The sequence below is a fragment of the Micropterus salmoides genome, unplaced genomic scaffold, assembly GCF_014851395.1.
Source record: "Micropterus salmoides isolate LMB-PRFRI ecotype aquatic unplaced genomic scaffold, ASM1485139v1 Ms_hic_scaffold_19, whole genome shotgun sequence".
NCBI lineage: Eukaryota > Metazoa > Chordata > Actinopteri > Centrarchiformes > Centrarchidae > Micropterus > Micropterus salmoides.
In genome coordinates, this window is record NW_024041039.1 from 19,683,033 (window position 1) to 19,702,353 (window position 19,321).

Genomic DNA, 19,321 nt, shown 5'->3' on the forward strand with positions numbered 1-19,321 from the left:
AAAGAGTTCAAAGATATATGGTAACTGAGTGCCAAATAATGCTTTTGCAATGCATTGGAAGCTTCACAGTTGTTTCGTGCACAGTGTGGATTCTTGGCCATCATTGTGATTTGTAATTTCCTCGAATGTGATGAGGTTAAGTTCTAATTGCTTTCTGTGCATGTGCGATGAATGATGATGGGTGAAAGTGGATAACGCCAATGACTTTATGTCTTTGTTTGAGGCCTCCTTTGTTATCAGACGCTTTGATCAAGTGTTTGGACTGAGATTTATCAGTGTATAAGAGCTGATTATTTCTCTTTGAATGGTTTAGGGTTAGGGTTAATTATTGAGCAAATGTTCTGAACATGAAGACATGTCACGTACTAAACCCAGTCAAGCCTCAAACTGTTTGCAAGTAAATCTCCCTAATGTAATCAAAGTGTCTAAATAATAAACTATGATTTGGCTTCATAATTTCAACATCATGCATGTCCATAATGCTTTTTATTTGGCGATTGTTATGTATGGATTTAGAGCCAGCTGGCAATTACCTTAGTTTATAATAAAGAATCGAGGCAGAGGGAAAAGGCCAGCCTGGAATTCACCAAAGTTAAAAAATATGCCTACCAACACATCTACAGCTCACTAATTAATATGTATCTTGTTTTCTGTCTTTAGCAGGAATTTCATGCCATACCTATTTCTTGGCAAACATCGGCCTGGAGCAGTGACTCCTCAGAGTTTTATTGTCGTAGTGAGGTTTCTAGACAGTTAGTGCTGCAGCCCAAAACACAGCACTAAAGTACTGGGTGTATTAAACTGGTATTTGTCAAGAAATAGTTACAGCAGGTGAGTGTCCCTAAAACCACAACTTTGTCTGTCTGCTGTTTGGTGCTGGTCAAAGCTTTTTCACCGACAATGCTGACGAGAACTGTGAAAGTGAACCAAAAAAGTAAAGTTGCAGGTTATAAATTCCAAAATAATAAGCTTATGGGAGCTAAAAAAAATTTCATAGGGCTTAGGGGAACTGAATCTGATCATAACATACTAATATTGAAGACCACTCAACTTACAACTTCTTAATATATAAGCTTTCAGTTAGCAGTTAGTACTTTTACGAAAGACATGTTTTATAAATTAAGTATATTTTTCCAATCCTTTTATTTACTCATTTCTCATGTTGTTGTACCATATACTCATTCAGCAGCTTTCTTATCATCACCATCAGTGACTTATTTAAAACTTTATGGCCACCATTTGATACCCAAAACATTTTTTCCATCTGTCTGTTCAAACCATGTTCCATGTAATCTTGGCAGAGGTCTTCAAAATTGCTTTCAAGTCACCCAGAACAAGGCGGGGCAATGGTTCCTCCTTGGATCGCCTTGAAGTTCCTAATGATGACATCAAACGTTCAGTTTAAGTTGTTCTTGCCCTCGCGGGCCCCCCAGATCTGCAGGCAGAGAGGGCAGCGGTGAGCTCATGCTGGGAGGAAGTCACTTTGCCATTGAAAGGGAGAGAGACAGAAGGAGCAACATCTGGCTAAGCCTAGGAAGTGAGGCAGGATGCATGCAGGCCAGGTGTCACTGTTAGCTATGGAAAAAAACATCATAATTTGGAGTGAGCAGTGGTTTAACCACCTCCTATAAGTCCTTACCACCTTGACACTGGCACCCCTTGTTTCCCTGTGTCACATCCTATTCCCAGGACCCGCACTCGAGAGTCAGGATCTGGGTCAGCAGCTGTCAGCTATAGGTGCTGCCTGTCGTCTTTCGAAAAGATGACGTGAGAGACCATTATCAAATGTTTGTCTCCCTTTTCCCCTTCTCATTTAGTGTCCTTATCCCATTGGCAGCGGGAATGTGGTTTTGTACTCTGTGAATAAAGAGACATGCATGGGCTTGTGCTACATCTACCAGCTGTGCTAGCTGTAGCGTGTGTGTGATTGTGTGTTTGTGTATGCGAGTGTGTGTACACATATGTGTTTATTTGCCTGATTACCTTTGTGTGTCTGTGGGTCAATTTGTAAATATGTAGTGTATGGCTAAAAACCACTTGTAATAAATGTTAATGCATGGTTTATAACCTCTTTTAGGGTTTCATTACAGCCCCAATTACCTTACAGGGCTACAGGTGTGCTTTGTAGAACTGTTCTTCTGATCTACCCGGCATGGTTCATCTTTGTCTTGCTCTGCTGACTGTCTGTCAGGGCAGATCAGTGGGAGCCAGATGTTTTTTGCAGGGCTGAATCTCAGCACTCAAGCTTTCTTAGACTCCCAGAGCAAAGGTAGGCCCGTCCGCCTGTCTGTCTGAGAGGCACGCGCCTCCCCCAGGTCGCTCACATGAGCTCAGCTTCCAGGTCATGCAACACAGGCTCAGTAATTGACCCAAATCAAATGCTCACCGGTGAAAAACGTGCCCTTTGCAGCCCTGGTCGAGCTTTGTTCTTCGACCCTAGTTTTAATACTTCCTCCAGTCCGGTGCAACACTCAGGATGTTGCTCCCTGGTTGGCCACAGTCAGACGGAACAGGGAGTTCATAATCTAGTCAAGCAGACACAATGGGTGATGGAAAGGTTTTGTAGTCCTGATGGAAAGATCTAATGTGTCTAATCACACACTTTCCTCTGAGGAAAACAGACCTGCCACTCACACACAAAGGACCTTTGGGTTTATTTCCCTTTGGTTGCCTGATAATTTATTTTTTTGTTAATCAGTGATGAAAAATCTTCTCTTGTGAAATGTCTTTACTGTCAAACTGAATCTTTCATTAATCAGTGAGGGTCATGGCTGACTTACAGCAGATGTTAGTTGAGAAACCCTATGTGCTTAAAAATGATATGGTTTTATTAATTTAATTCAAACTAATTATTTCCAAATCATTGTGTCTCATCTATAAAATCAATTAAGCAAAGCAATGACCTAAGACAGCCTGTTTTTCTCTTAGGAATATTATTTTCTGTTGCACACAGTGACCACGTTTAAACAGATTTCACGGTGATGCACATACGTTGCTGATGGGTGTATCTTTGTGAGTGTATGTAAGTGTGGGACATTAGCGTTTGTCTGAGGTCATATGTTTATGGTCTTGTGATGTGATTGACAGGACCCAAGTGAGACGGGGACCCCCTGACTCCTCCTCTCAGCAGACTGGGACCTCACGCACTGTGAAACGTTATCCATCATCCTCTGGACCTATAACATCCAACGCTCTACCCAGTGGCAATGGCTACACTGACGGATATGGCAATGAGCACAGAAACTGGCACGGACACAGAAATGGGCATAGTATTGTGCACTCCTTTAACACTCACAAGCCTACCAGCGACAGCCAGCTACACGGACAGTTCAACAATGCATTATTACCAGCAGGTAAGAACTAATACATTTAAATATCTATTCCACACTGTGAAATGAATATCATAAAACTTTACTGATCTCTTCTCACCTTATGTGCATATTTAACATTTCCACTCTCCCTATCCACATCAAAACAAACACAGGCCATTCTGGATCTATTCACACAGGCTGGGATACATAAATACACATGTATGGTGTCATCGTTAACTGGAACATTAGCCACAAGAAAAAAAAATGGCTGCTTCCCAGGCTGCACTTCCCTTCTCCCAATGGCTACCCACCCCACCCCCTATGTGGTCCTCATCAGACCAGACAGACGTTTAATATCAAAGCTGCACACAGTGTGTGAGCGTGTGTGTGTGTGTGCTCTGCTGGTCCACAATCACCTGGAGAGGAGTATGGGCAGCGTGTGTGTTCTAGTGTGTGTGCACAGCTACATGCTTGATATCTTTGGGAATCTGCACTGTCACCTCTCTGACATGACAGGCACTGAACCTTGGCGCCTCTACCCACAACAAAAAGAAATGTGATCTCGTCTTTCCTAATTTTTATTCTCCCCTCACTACTTCATCCTCTGATCCACTATGCAGCATACACAGCTGTCTGCTGTTGAAGCTTCCCTTGTTTTTTAGCCCTGTACCAGAGCAACGGCTGTTGAACAGCTTCCCACCATTACACAACATTCACTTGCACTCACACTCTCTTTGTCTCCTTCACACATACACACATCCAAAACACCTTCTCCGAAAGATAAAGGGCTTGGAGGCTAGCCCGATACCTAATAGTATTCACTCCCTCATTTACTGGCCTGTGGCACATCGCTCATTCAGCTGCAGCGTGCCACTGGCCAGCCGTCAGCACACACCCTCGCACACTTATAAAACTCCCTTTGCCCAGATGGGGAGTGTGTCACAGTGAGGCTGAAGGAGGAAGGATGCAGCTCGTCTCCAGCCTGACTCTGCTGCTGCTGCTGCTCCTTCTCACCCAGGTGTGTGTGTGTTTTCCAGGGGCCAACCTCACCTCCAACCTGGACCGCATCAAGATCGTCTTCACGCCCATGCGGTGCCACAGGGTGTGCAGTGGTGGGCGCTGCTACAACAACTGTGAGAAGGGGGACATCACCACAGTCTACAGCGAGAACTCGCACCAGCAGCAGCAGCCAAAGAACCAGGGCTTCCGACTCTGTGAGTGACAACTCCGGGCCCTCTGATTATCATTTACCCTTCTTGTCTGCTTGTCATCCTTTCTTCTTCTTTTCACTTCTCTTCCCCTCTCTCTTATTGTCTCTCTTGCTTACTTTTCGATTCTCACACATTTCCCCCGTGTCTCCATCCTACTTTCTCATTCCTTTTTTTATGGGGTAAGCTTTCACAAAATGGGTTTCCAGTGGCATGCTGTCTGTTCTGAATACCAAGCTCAGACAGGAGGCAGAGTGGTGGAGATGAAAGCTGAGAACTGCGCTAAAAACTCTCACTGCCAAAGAGAAAAAGAGACAGGGAAAGCGTCAGAGACGAGGGTATACCAGATTAAAAGCGGGCTCTGTAAAAGGAGGCTAATCGTCCCTTGCGCACACACACGTGGAGCCGGTGGTCCCACGCTCCCAACACTTAGCCCCATTTTTTGCGGTTTACACCTCGCGGTTGGCCCCACCGTTAACCATTTAACATGCTCCCTGGGAGAGCAGGAGCGAAAGAAAGAGAAGAGGCAGAAAGAGAGAAAGAGTAGCAGCATGAACAGGATTTTATAGGGATTACATTAAACCTTTCATTTATCCGGGGGGCTTTGCTCCAAATTCACACAGGAGTGTCCATGGGAAGGGTGGGGGGCGGTCAATTCCAAGGGGAGAGTCGTACCCCCGCATGTTTCTTAGTTTTCTCAACAGTTTTAAGGGTCTAGCTTAGGCTCAGACCAATTACTACTTGTGGATTAGAGGGTGCATGTACCACACATACACATACAACTCACATACAAACTCAAACAGACATACAACCTAAACATGCAACCAACCTTAACCTAAGTACACAAGGCTCTTTGGGGTGGACCAAGCTGACTTATGAATATATAAACAGGATGATGTTGCAGATTTATGTGCCCATTAATGGGGCTTTGGAACATGGTCTAGATATTCCAAACACTTCAGCGTCCTGCCAGAGGCCTTCCACAAGATTACATTCCTGGCACCTCCGCTTTATCCTGAGGAGGGGTTTGTTTTTATGCCCCATTTTTAATTCTTTAAAAGTCCCCTTCATTATGTAAAAGCGTGTGTTGTAAAAGTGTGCTAAAAAGAGATTGCTTTCTATTTAGGCTTGCATCCTGTTATTGCTTGAGTGTGCGTGTTCGTCGAGGAATGTCAAGTGGACAGCAGACAGTTGTCTCATGCTGTTGTTATGCTCCTTACACGGTGCAGTAAAATCTGGCTGGATAATTACAACAGGCTCCCTTGATACGCACCCTGTGTACAACACTTACTTTAAAGCCTGATATTAGATTGTGTAGAAGTCTTTATTGAGTGAGAAGCGTGTGCGTATGTGTGTTGTTAAATGGACAGACAGATAGTCAGACAGGGAGTGTGGTGTGCAGAGTCGACAGTAGGTTGTTGTCTAAGAATAGTTCCTGCCCCATGCCGTGTGGGATTGGCCTGACACAGACCAGTGCAGACCTGCATCCCACATTGAGAGGATTTAATAGCCTCTTTGAGCTGATAATTTAACTAGCATGTCTAATCACAGCAGGCCTTCCTGTGTGCGGGGACACCTCCACTGGACCTTTCTCAGTCTCTCCGTCTGTCTTTCCACCTCTTTTTCCTCTTTCTCTCCATTACTGTAGTTTCTGTTTTCAATCTATTCTATTCACAATCTCCTCTCCTAATACCTTTCATTCCCTGTTACTCTTCTATTCTGATTTCATCCCTCCCTCTCTTCCTCCTCTTCCTCCTCCAGTCTTTCTGTTGTAAATGCAATGTGACGGGAAGCTCATTCCCTACATGCCATCAAGACTGTCCAGCGTCTCTCTGTTCCCTGTTTGCACCCTGTTAGTGTGTTACTGTCTGTCTCGATGAGACAGAGAGCATGCAGCTCACAGCATGTTTCCATCACTAGCATCCACTTTCGTCTTTCATCTCATAGTATGTGGGCCATCTGTATCTCAAACTGTCTTGTAAAGCAGTCCTCATTTTTGTGGTGTGTGGTACTGCTGAGCCGGAAAAGTGCAGTGCTTTGCTTTTTCATCCTTTCTGCCCCCAAATGTTTTTTCTTATTCGTCATGGTTGGATGGATTTTTTTCATTTGATAGTCTTTGATGTTTTGAGTTAGATGAGGTCAGGTCAGAGCTAACCTGTAGATGAGAGCAGACTCAGGTATGTATGGTGCTGGGCTGGCACCCATCCGTTATCCCAAAAGATAAGACCAAAAGGGCTGTGAAAGCAGTACTGTCAAGCACCATCTGGCCAGTGCAGGACTTTCCTCTCTTTCTCTCCCCAGGGTAAATTGCAAACCATAAATCAGACTGAGCACGTTCTGGGATTCAATTTACTTACACGGTTAACAGTCAGTTGCCCTCCTTTGAAATTTTGTACATAATATGATAGTTGGGGAAAGCCATACAAACAAGTGTTCTATACAGATATCCACACTCGTTATTTTCTCTGAATTATTACAGGATGAATCACCAATCATCACCCTGCACAGGAGTATGTAATTACTAATGTGAGGCAAAACATGCCAATGAAGGAGGTGGAGCATGAGGGGCAGTGCCATGGCTCTGCCCTCAGGAAAACGTCCTTGGCACATGGAAACTTTGTAAATGCGGAATGAGGTGCCTGGTAGTGCCAAAGTAGAGAACAGCATGACCATCACTAACCATTTGCAAACAAAGCCTGTCCACATGAAGCCTCAGCACATGCCCTTCCTATTAGGACTACCCCCTCTGTTTGTTATTACCAGATCTTTGTGTATGAAGTTGCATAAATCTGTGCAATTAAATGTGACATGTTATATATGCTAACAAATATCTCACTTCTAATAACTTCCTCATCTTTTTCTCTTTACCTTTGACACATTCTTTCTCTCTTCTTCCTCCCTGCAGTCTTCTGTCAGATACCCTGTCTTAATGGAGGCAAATGCATTGGCAGAGACCTGTGCTGGTGTCCATCAAACTCAACAGGGAAGTTTTGCCACCTGCCAGTTCCGCCTCCTGCCAGACCTACTCCTCACAGCCACAAGGATGCCAGCCACCAGAGACCAAAATCTCCCTCCCACTCCATGTACACTCTCCCACTGTCCAATCAGCAAGGTGATCCCCCAGCACTGTGAAAAAATGCTGCCTTTCCACTGACCTCTTTTACAGAGAAAATTTGGCACTTTTTATTTGGATGTCCATTCAGTGTCAATGGTAAATAATTTTGTCACTGTGTTCTGTATTGATCAAGAAAGCAAAGTTCTCCTGATAACGGAGCCTTGTCAGCAGTGCCTACATGTACCAGGATGCATTGCACGTGAGCTCCTGATATGTTCGTGGTGGGATCTGATAACCTTGGTAGTCGGGAATGACGTCAGTTGACTGCGTTCTAGTACAACAACAGATTTAGGTCAGAAAACCGAGATGGACTCTTCTAGCCAATGTTAGCAATACCAGTTGATAACGCTGTATTTTGCGCATACAAACACCGTAGAAACGTGTCCACAGATATAAGTTGGACAATTCTGTGTGTATGATTTAATGAGACACAGACAGTAGTGCGATAAGCTGTATATTACTACAGCTGTCACACTGTTAACGGATCCAGAACTGCACTTTCACTCACCGGGACATAAAAACATGTATAGAATCACCAGTAAAATCTAATAAAAATCGCTGAAAAAATGACAACCCAAAATAAGGTTTAAAAAGCGTTTTTCCCAACTGGTTATACTTCTACTACACATACATCACTACTACCACGAAAAACAGACCCTTACGTTAGTGGAACCACACAATTGGCTGAAATATGTTATGTAGACAATGTAGACAGAAATATGTAGACAATTGGCTTTCTAGTGGGAGGGGCAGGATAACCACCATCTTTGGCTTTACGTGCTTATTAAAACATTTGTCCAACTTCGCGGCATCTAGAGTGCAACTCCTGGCCACCTAGACGAAGAAGCTAGAATTCCAAGCTGAAGTAGCCTGTAGTTCTTCCTTGCCTCCAACTATGTCACTGTCACATCAAACGACGGTGCTGGATGCAGGAAGAACTACTTAGATGTCTCTGTCAATATAACATATGCTGAGGACTCTAATATTTAGGACTTTAATATACTGCATTTACCAACAAACCTGATTGGATATCCACATAAAATGTGCCAAATTTTACTTTAAAGATCGGGTCACACACACCTTTTTAAATACAAGTCTACTCCTTGATTGTGAACACTGTTTACTCTCTGCCTGTGTTGGACAGCAGTGGAGGTCAGACTCTATTTTGAGCAGAACTAGTAATGGATGACTCAGTGGAGGTCCTCATACTGTTCGCACAATGCTGCTTTTATCAAACAGAAGTGGATATTAGAAACATAGCAAGGCATGATCATGAAGTTATAAGAAAGAATATAAAAGTGAAAGATGTGCTCACTTTACATCTCTGCTCTGATATCATTTTTTATTTTCTCCTTGCATCTGGCTCAGCATCTCGCTCTGTTTAACGGTAAGTAGAAGCAGAAGCCTTGTCTTAGATCATTTAAATTCCACTGAGAAATCGTTCATCCTCCTATTTTGAATTAAATTTTATGAATAATCATAATTATGGCATGAGTCCAATGTCTGTATTGTCATGACAAAACAAAGAAATGAACCTTCCTGTCCATATGCTTTATATACGTACAGAGACAGTTTCATGTCCAGGGCTCTTGATAAGGTCCACTTCTTCTCCTTGGACTCTCCCTGCTGTCTGTCTGTAAGACTATGATTTATGAGAGTGGGTCAGGATTCTGGGAAAAAACCCTGGCACTCCCTGAAGATAGATGCTTCCTCTCTGTCAGAAGGACAAAAGAGCGCATTCTCTACATTGCAACATCTTCTCAACTCCTCAACAAATCTGTTTTTGGTCTTTAAGATGATTTGATTTAAACCAGAGAATCTGAAACTCTTTGTGTTGTTGTTGTTATTTTGTAGTATCTTAATTGTGTCTTTTCTGCCGGGAATTCCCCATGTAGATCTCATAACTTTGTGATGAAGTAAGCTAAGTGTGTGGTGTGGTGTTAAGTTTGTGCAGGATGTTAGCTGATAGCTCGCAAACTGCAGTATGTATATACAAATTTTATCCCTTGGTTGAGGATGCTTCCACTTGCATTATTCAAAAAATTTGAAACTATAAACTATCCACTATATTGTATAAACTGTGGGTCTGTCCTTTTCCAGTGTCACTCCACCCATCCTTGGTGAACGTCCACATTCATCACCCCCCAGAGGCCGAAGTCCACATCCACCAAGTAGCTCGGGTCCAGCCTGGGCAGAGACCGGCCACCACAGAGGGGGCTCACTCTGTCCAGCAGCGCTCCCAGCCTGGGAATGGACATGAAACCACCAATGATCATAACAGCAGGCACCCACATGCCAGTGGGAATGGCCATGGCCAAGCCAGGCCGCACAGCCGTCAGAATGGACATGTAGGAAGATGCTTTCAGGAAACAGTCGATGGACAGGTATTGTGTTAAGTCATTAAAACACACTGTACGCTGTCAACACTAGCTGATGTAAGCCACCTGGCCAATCCTAGCCTATCGCAGGGGTTGAAACTAGTGGGAGAGAGTGTTGTTTTACCATTTTGTTCTGATCCCATCACCGTCTCTGATACCTGCTTTCTCAAACAGGAAGTGTGCCTGTGGCTATGATTTATGTCATGTCCAGGATTTATGAGCTCTGACCGCACTGGTCATCTCATGTTCCACCAGCCCCCCCAACATAGGCATGTTATGAGTTAGGATGTGTTCAGAGGACCAAGGTTAAGCTTGAAATTCAGCCCATGTGCTCCTCTTTGTGGCTCAAAAGGGAAGACTTTCATGGTCTATATGGATACAGTATGGCACATACTGCAAATCTACTATACTTAGCATGACCAGGATAATGTACGGATGACACAACAGTCATATTGAAGAGAAAAAGAAGTTAGGACAGGGAACGACGTACTGTAAGTGGCAGTGCGTGAGCTTGATTTATCCGAGGCTCAACACTGCATCTGTTTGCTTGGCTGTGATAAGGAGTTATGGTTGACTCTTAGCCTTTAGGTTTGCAGTTGCGACAACAAAACGATCTGCAGCAGAGTTGTTTTTGCCAGAAATATTTCTTGAACAAGTTTGTTTGTGCTGAACTCCATACTTTGGTTTCACAGAGACCTTGAAAATAAACCCTCCAGTCACAGTGATTTTTCAGATAGATTTGCCCCAAACTAGGAGAGAACAAAAGCTTTAGCCTGTAGTTTTCCTTCCCTTTCCTGCCAGTATGCCAGTGTGGTGTTCTCCAGAAGAATGTAATTTCTGTTGCCTCTCTTTAGTTTCATAAATCCCTATTGGCCAAACATCCAATAAGTAAGGTCTGATAGGAATCTCTCTTCACAATTAGCCAAGTTCTTAAATGAGGCATGCCAGGAGATGCATAGTTATTTCTGAGACTCAGTGTTTATGTCCTCCTTCATCTAACCAGTCTCAGATGTGTCTGGTTCTCCCTGTCCTTGCAGATAGGTATACACGCACCCTTCGACAAATTCTGCCCTTGCCAACGCACACACATTTGCACGCAAAGAAGCATGCATGCACAAACATGTAACACGCATTCTCAAAACTCATTCCTTAGATTTAACACAGATGTGTGTTGTTGTAGTGTGGAAAGCCTCTGCCAGGCCTAACCAAACAGGATGATTGCTGTGGAAGTGTGGGCGCCTCCTGGGGTCTAAACAAGTGCCAAAAGTGTCCAACCAAACCAGGTAAGCCCCTCCTGACTAAAGCCATCAGATCTGAGCAATTTTTTGTTCCGCTCTGTTCCATTACATACTTAAATCTAATCCATCTCTAATCTGGTCTAATTCTGTTGGTATTATTTTCTGTTGTGCTATGTTGATCTCTTGGTATTCTTGTACTGTTATTCACATCGTTTCAAAACAGCAAAATGCAGCTGTGTTTAGTCAGTGTTATATGTTGTATTCCATAGAAGCAGTTGTTTATGGTTTTGAATGGGTTTTTACAGCATTTATCGCAGTATTGATAACAATGCTGATGACTGATGTTGATTAGCAAATAGCAGTCTTCATTAGACTCATTAGATTCCCTAACTCCTCAACTGTGTGACCTACACATACATCCTGTTGTAAAAATGAAGCTGTTTTCACTTCCATAAAAACCATGAAGCAATGAAAACACATTTAGCATGAAGATGAGAGCCTGGCAGGAGTGCCACCCACCCTGCGGGCAAACTGAGCCAACGTGGCCTCGAAAGAGTGAGGAAATGAGCAGCCGCAATTCAGCTGCTTCCTAACCAGAGCTGCGGTAGGTTTGAGAAACAGCAGCAGGGTGGTTGTACACTGGCAAGCAGGGTGGGTGGTGACAACCTTCACTGTGGATGGAGACTTTCACTGGGCCTGACAGTTCTGTGTGTTATTTAGGCCTCATGGCAACTTTGGTGGCATCTGGGGACAGTCTTTATTCCTGGCGCTCTTACATGCAAACATACTACGGCCATGCTCGGAGATGTCAGTATGCTGTCAAAGTCCTCGTACCCTGGGTAATGTCTGACCAGACCTTAATCAGAAGCAGACATTATCCCTCTCTGTCTCCTCCATCTATCATCGATGCTGATCCATTCTTTTCTCTCAAACTCTCTATCTCCCTTGGCCAGATTCTCGCTCTTCCTCAGTCCCCGGCATGATCTCTTTTGGCTCCCAGATGTTTCTCTCTGCTCCCTCCTTTGAAGTTTGAGGGAGAAGTGGAGTGACTATCCCATTCGCTCATTTTTGTGGATGTTTTGGGGGGCAGCATACTGTAGGCCCGGGTCCTAGGTCACACGCAGGCAGGGGATAGAGTGAATGAAATAGAGGAAAAATTAAGTCAAAATGAAGTCATGTACTATGTCCCAGAAGTCTTGGAGGGAGCTTTAATAAAAGAAATGCTTTGAATTCTCCTGTTCTCAGTTTAGACACTTGGCTAGCGCTTTCAGCTGCATTCTTCCCCTACTGGCTGAGACGTATGCTTTCTTACGTGTTTGACAGGAATGATATACAACCTGGAGACAACAGCTGTTGCTGTTCTTTTTATTTCATAGTGAATGGGTCAGTTGTCATTTTGCACTGTGGGGAAAAGTCACATACTGTAGCTTTATAAGAGCCTCCTGTGTCTCTTGTTGAGTATGTGATAATGATGTCATGAAAGCCCAGTTTGTATTTAGGGTTGTAATGCTACTATTGGTCAGTTTATAGCTGGTTACAAAATGTACTGTTGACTTAGAGCAAGAATTACTATTTCATTTATTTTATTACATTTATAGATGATGCCAAAATGACCACAACAAACAGTTCTGTTGCAAACTCTTATCCTATTCTAGGCCCATTTTGCCTCCACATCATTGTCAGTATTTGCATCAGCCTCACTCGATGTGAATTGTTCTGTATAAACTTATCAACAGCACATTGCTTTATACAAATAATATAGACTCATAATATGTTGCTGTTGTTGCAGTCTGGTTGTGTCTCTTTGTGAAGTCTGTGAAAATGTATGCATTTCAACACAACTGACGACATTATATAGCTGGATATTATTTATTATTATACACCAAGGACTTTATGTCACTGTTGTGGCAATACAGGAGGAGATTATGTGTGTGTATATGCAGGAGGGCTGACGTTATGGAGGCGTGAATGCCAGCGTGTCCCATCTCAGTGGGAGCCCAAGCCTTTAGGAGCCAGTGCCTTTAACAGTCACATGCTGAGGATTCCTGGGTGGTAATGACATTCAGATCAACCAGAACAGGCTGTAGTCAGTTCCATCCCCCTGGTTCTGATGATGTGATTGGGTTAAAAAAAAAACCTGCACTGCACTCTGTGAATTTCAAACTGGTTCAGTCCAGGATTGTAGTTTCTGACAAAGACTGTAAAGGTGGTCAAAACGTGTCCTCATCCGAGTGCTAACCACTAACTTGTTGAGTCAACTGAGTAATGAGAGTAGGTGAGTCGGGCAGAAGGCAATTTGGGTGCACAAGTCCTATAAGAGGCACATGGCAGAAACTGAGATGAGGTTTATCCTTGAAAAGCAAAGAGCCAGGACAGTGTTGTTCATGCAACTCTGGGGATGAGTTAAAGATACATTTCTATCAGTAAAGTAATCTGAGTTTACCTAAATCAACTGAAGGCCCCAGTCAGACATATTCTATAGTGTTGGCATGACACTGTATTGTTGTGCTGGCAGCCCCTCCCTCACTGTGACTTTCACAACAAATGGAATTCCACAAGCCGTTTGTCTCCCCATCTGTCATTGCTGGGCAGCTTCCCTCTCTGTAACTCTCCCCGTTTGCAATGCTGGGAGGCTTCCCAGGGAGCCAGATCAGATATCCCCAGGGCCTAAAATAACCACCACACCCACAGGAGCCTTGGCTTCCTCCAACTTTGCCTCCCTAGGTCATCAAGGTCATCACGATGTCACTGCCCTAGAGCTGTCTTTGCCCCGCCCTCTGTCCCACCTCTGTCTGTGGGAGTTGCCTAGCTGATTCGCTCCCCCCACCCACCCTCCCTGTGTCTCTCTGTAATGAGGACACTATTCTTCATGAGGTTTAGATCAATAAAGTCAGATGAGGCAAAGAAGGAGGGGGCCCACAGAGCTCCATGACTTCCAGATCTTCCCACATGAACTCATCCCTCCCAAATCTCCCATCCACTCCCTAGACATTTAATATGACATCCATCGAGGGGACAAAGCCTGCGGTTATTGCTTTTTATTAGCAGTGATCAAACATGAACACTTGTTAATGACCATCACAAACCAGAGATGCAGTGACTTTGCCTCAGAAATAGGCAGCGAGAGAACAGATGCATTGGAACAGCTCCACAGCAGCTTCTCATGGTGATTAGATAGAGACGTCACATATCTTTGACAGCATTTGATTCATTGATGTTGACTTAGTATTATCCCTTCACAACTCGAACGGTGGAATCTATTAGCCAGGCAGCAGCGTGGCTAATCAGGGCTGTGCAGTCCTAACCACTACCCGGAATAAATCCCAGTTGGAGGCAGATGGATATGAAGTTTGTGTTGCATTTCTTAATTGGATACAAGCTAAGTTAAGCACATTTTTATTGGGAATGTACTGTGGTATGCCTTCTTTTGGAACTAGCCCAGGTGGTTAATATTCCACAGTGAATTGAAGATTATAGAGGAATGTGGGTCTGTTTTAAATGTGTGTTTGATGCGGCTCACATTGCCATCAGCATCTTGGACAAGGGCGTTAAGCAGAATTGTCAAACTACAAACAGAGATGTAAAATGCATACTTTCGTGAATAGAAACAATGAAAAGTATGTTTTGAGTAAAGATTTAATGTTGCAGGAAAAATGAAATAATCTCTTCATCAAAGCCTTTTTGTTGCTGCTTCACATGTACTGTGGGATGGTAGTGTTGAGACAATATGATACAGATGCACAGCTAAGGCTGTTAATGATTGAGCACATATCTCGTAGCTTGTACGTCAGATTTGTGTCTATGTCTGTATCAGCAGGAGGATGTTGATATTAGTCCCATGTGTCTTAACTGATTAGTCTTTGCTTCACTAGCAGGGACACATATTTACAGGGCATGTGATATGGACCGTGCCAGAATGGCAAATGTGGCTCGTTCCAAGGAGACAAATAACTTATAATAATAATAATCTTTATTTGTAGAGCACTTTTCAAAAACAAGTTACAAAGTGCTTTAACAAGTGTAAAGACAATAATACCCAAAAGACAACAATACAAAAACAATACAAGATAAAAGCAAGAAAACATTGAAAAGACTAAAATACACGTTTAAGATAAATATAAAATAAGAAAAATTGAATAAAATAAAAGGGATAAAATAAAGTCAAATAAGATTGGGAAAGGCTCTCCTATAAAAGTATGTTTTAAGAAGGGACTTAAAAGAGTTCGCTGACTCAGCCGACCTGATTTCCTCGGGCAGGCTGTTCCAGAGCCTCGGGGCCCTGACAGCAAACGCTCTGTCCCCTTTAGTTTTCAGCCAAGACTCTGGAACAGACAACAGACCTCTGCCCGAGGATCTCAAGGTAAAACAATACAAGATAAAAGCAAGAAAACATTGAAAAGACAAAGGCAAGGCCTAGGCAAAGGCCTAGAAGAGATGACTTTCCCATCTTAGACTCAAAAGACCTGAAACCCTCCATGGTCATTAAAGAGCTCTGTTTGCTCCTGGTTTCCTCTTGGCGGCACCAGTTTGTCCCATGGCGGCATGTCAGAAAGTAAATTGCTGGAAAGGGTCCTAAGGAGGACTTGGCTTTGCTATTGGTTGTTTTCCTATAGAGTGGCCCCCAATGGAGTAGAAGGAAAGACTGTCTCCTGTTCCCGTCCTGTGGATGGCATCAATCCCTCCTCCGTCCTGTCTCCCACGCGTTCTCAGGTTTTCCAGCCAGTTAAAGGGAGAAGCCCAACACTGAGGTTGCCTCCCAGGCAGGTCTCTGGGGAAGCTGGTGAAGGGCTCTGAGCCCCGTGATTGATGGACCAGACCTCTCAATCGCCTTAGAAGAACAGGCCTCAGGCCGGGTGGTCCGCAGAGTGATTGTACCAAATTAGCAATTAAAGATTTCTGTACAGCTGAGGAACTCATCTGACTATAAACTCCCTCCGTTCTCAGCCTCCTGCCTCCTTCTCTCTTTACTTTCTCTCTCATTTAGCATAAGCTGTCCTTTCATTTGAATACCCTCAGCAGGCCCCTGCATGAAGCAAATTTTACTTTCATGTTGAAAAGAGACTTAAGGGATTTATTCAAATTTAATTTAGAACAGCACCGCCAATCAAGAAGCTCCAAGGAATTTGAATTACACTTTCAGGTCAGGGAATTCGAGCAAATATTATTGAACAGTTGCCAGTGGAATGCACGACACAACTGAATGGAGACGGACAATAAATTAGTAAGGGGTGACAAAGTCTTTTGTTGAAGAGGGCTAAATGGATAGACAACAATTGGAAGTTTCTGTCTGTACCCTCAGTGGATACAGACCAGTCTGGCCCTACAGTCTTTGTAGCCAAGGGTGACACTAATGATGCGCAGCTTGAGTTCTCTCTTGCAAGCCACTGCCTGTGTTACTGTGGTTTCTACACAAATGACTGTAGAAACAAGCATGAGAACGGACACATCATTAAATCCTCTGAGAATGATACCGCAATTCTTTTTGTAAAATAATGAAAATTAAATGGCCAAGTTGTCACAGATTTTTAGTCCTGGTGCTTCTCTTCTTTTCTTGAGGTGAATGTTCAGAAGACATGTTTCTGATTTGCGGGTACAGTAGCCCAGGATTCACGCACAAGCCTCAACTACAGGGATTTACCCAACCTTGCTCCAACATTACAAAATTTGTTAATTAATGCAACAATCAATACTGTCTGTATTTTATAGTAAATGCATCCTGCAGAAGGCAACTGGTGTTTACGAGGGACGTTGTCAAACTCTACTCAGTTTCAGCAGCTGGTTTTTAAACCTTACTGCAAACAAATTGCCCTTAGGGAACAATAAAGATCTACTGAACTGAACTCTGATAGCAAGCATTTTTATTTCCAGGACGTGCATGAGGAAACACTGAGTACAGTGTGCCAAATTAGATCCTATGTGCAAATAAAGTTTTACGAACATACTGTAAATGTGTCTGATATATGTGTAAATATACCAACTTTACATCAAGTTTTAAAGCTGCTCAAGACTGTAACATCTCAGTCTTTTCTCTGAAGGCATTTTAAGACAAGCAGAGTTTTGAAATGAGCTGCCTCTCAGATTCATGTTGAAGTTGTTACTGACTGCCGAGGTCCTCACCTCCCTGCTAATAAGCTTTATTGAGACACCCGGACCTCCCCCACTGGGCTTCCCTTGGCATGTGCGCACTGCTGTCACTCAGACCAGACTTTCCCTGATCCCATCACTGCAGGAGGGTGTGCCCACCGCCCTACCACAACAGCTCATTACTCAGAAACTTTGAAAGGGGGATTAGGAGGGTGCGGAGGAAGATGAAGAGGTGGGCAGACAGGAACAGGGGCGTCGCTTTGACACAGTTCCCCCCTTTTCCCGTTGCCCCCTTCATTCTGACCCACTTCTGTTTTGTCAACCCTCAGGTACATTGACCCTGCCTGGTCCACTGGGTCACAGCAGGACCAAAACATAACTCAGCTTCCAGGAGCGCGTTCCCAGAAAGCCTCCATGTGGCACACATTCCAGTCACTCCTGGGAAAATGACACAAAATCATGACTGATTGCTGGGTTTTGTATTGACAGTGGATGTACAGAATACATATTGTTGTGAAACCTCAACCCATATCCTTCCATTTACTAACATTGGAAAGTAATGACTGAGCTTGCAAACAAATAGCTGAGCAAGACTGGAGATTCATTGTATGTGTTTGCTATTGCTTGTAATTTCTAATGGCGTAGGTGGCTGAAGAGGATAGATGGGTTATAGAGATGTGGTCTTTTATGGTCCAGATAGCCATGGTTTTCTGGAGCTTTGGTCACAAACACAGTGCAAATTTTATTCCTTTCCCAGAACACTCTGCTAGGGGAAGAGATGTGTTTTCTTTGCTGGCAAGGCTATGACCGTATTTTCTTGAGTGCGTCACCTCTGTTTTCAACCCCTCGTCGCTGTGGCAGCAAGTTCAAAGCAATGCTGTACTTTGGTAAAATATTGTGTTTTCTGGCCATAGTGAAAACCAAGGATTGTCATCACTGCCATTTGTTCCTGTTTTCTGTGAGTGGGAAATCTTGGATACCATGATTTCTCTCCATGTTTATTCTCAAAGGATGATGATGCAAGTAAAAATGATGGCAAAGGTTTATTCCACCATGATATATATGTGTGTGTGTGTTGTTAAATGCCTATATATATATATATATATATATATGTGTGTGTTGTTAAATGCCTATTCATTTTCATGAATGTGAAAAGCCTGCCTGAACTGACATAGACATAGCAAACCTTGTTATGCATATGCCCTCAAATATTTTTTATATCTTGGAGAAACAACATTTTTCCAGTGTGTTTATGTGCTAAAAGTGCAGAACAGAGTCATGGCTATCATGATTATGAAGCAATATAAAGCAAGGTTCTACCATCATTGCTTTAGGCTGTCTGATTTATGACTGTAATGTGAGTAGACTGTAACAGTGAGAAACAGTTCCATCATGCTATAAAGCATGTCATTATTCTTAGAGCTTTTCTCACCCAAACACCAAATTTTTCGCTCCAAAGAAGCTAGAAGTTGGATCTTCTACTTTCAACATTATTTGAAGCAAAAGTCTGTTTCTGTTTGGAAAGCTATTGAACATCATACACACTATCTCTTCCTCCCTGTCAAACACACAGATACACACAGACTTTCTCTTTGCCATATGATAGTCACATTGACCTCTCTATACATTTAATGGAGCATGCTGCTGGGGCTTGACTGGGTGCCGAATGAGTAATGACGTAATGTTTTCAGGCCTCTGCCACTATGGCCGCTGTGGGGCATTAACAGACACACAGTGTTATTTACTACAGCACTTCTGGGAACCTCAAATGTACACACCTGAAGCACACGCCATATGATTTTTATTGCTTTGGCAAAAAAAAGCAAAAAGAAGTTTTGGGCCAAACCTTCCTACGAGCCGTACATTAATTGTAATTCCTAGCGTGTGCAGTTAAAGTATTAGTCTTTTGTTTAAATAGATTTGCACTGTGCTTGATTATAAAGGTCAGGGCTGTCACGTAGGATTCCTCAACATATTTATGATGTAA

At 43.3% G+C, this 19,321-nt stretch overlaps 1 protein-coding gene across 1 annotated transcript in view; it reads left to right on the plus strand.

The window, feature by feature from the left end:
- The window catches only part of LOC119910150 (latent-transforming growth factor beta-binding protein 2-like), an 81,743-nt gene that overhangs the window by 26,468 nt on the left and 35,954 nt on the right, over positions 1-19,321 (plus strand). Inside the window, exons 4-8 of the mRNA XM_038728572.1 lie at positions 3,088-3,353; positions 4,349-4,525; positions 7,425-7,631; positions 9,735-10,018; positions 11,193-11,295. Of these exons, the coding sequence (XP_038584500.1) occupies positions 3,088-3,353; positions 4,349-4,525; positions 7,425-7,631; positions 9,735-10,018; positions 11,193-11,295 (1,037 nt within the window). The remainder of the gene's footprint in view (positions 1-3,087; positions 3,354-4,348; positions 4,526-7,424; positions 7,632-9,734; positions 10,019-11,192; positions 11,296-19,321) is intronic.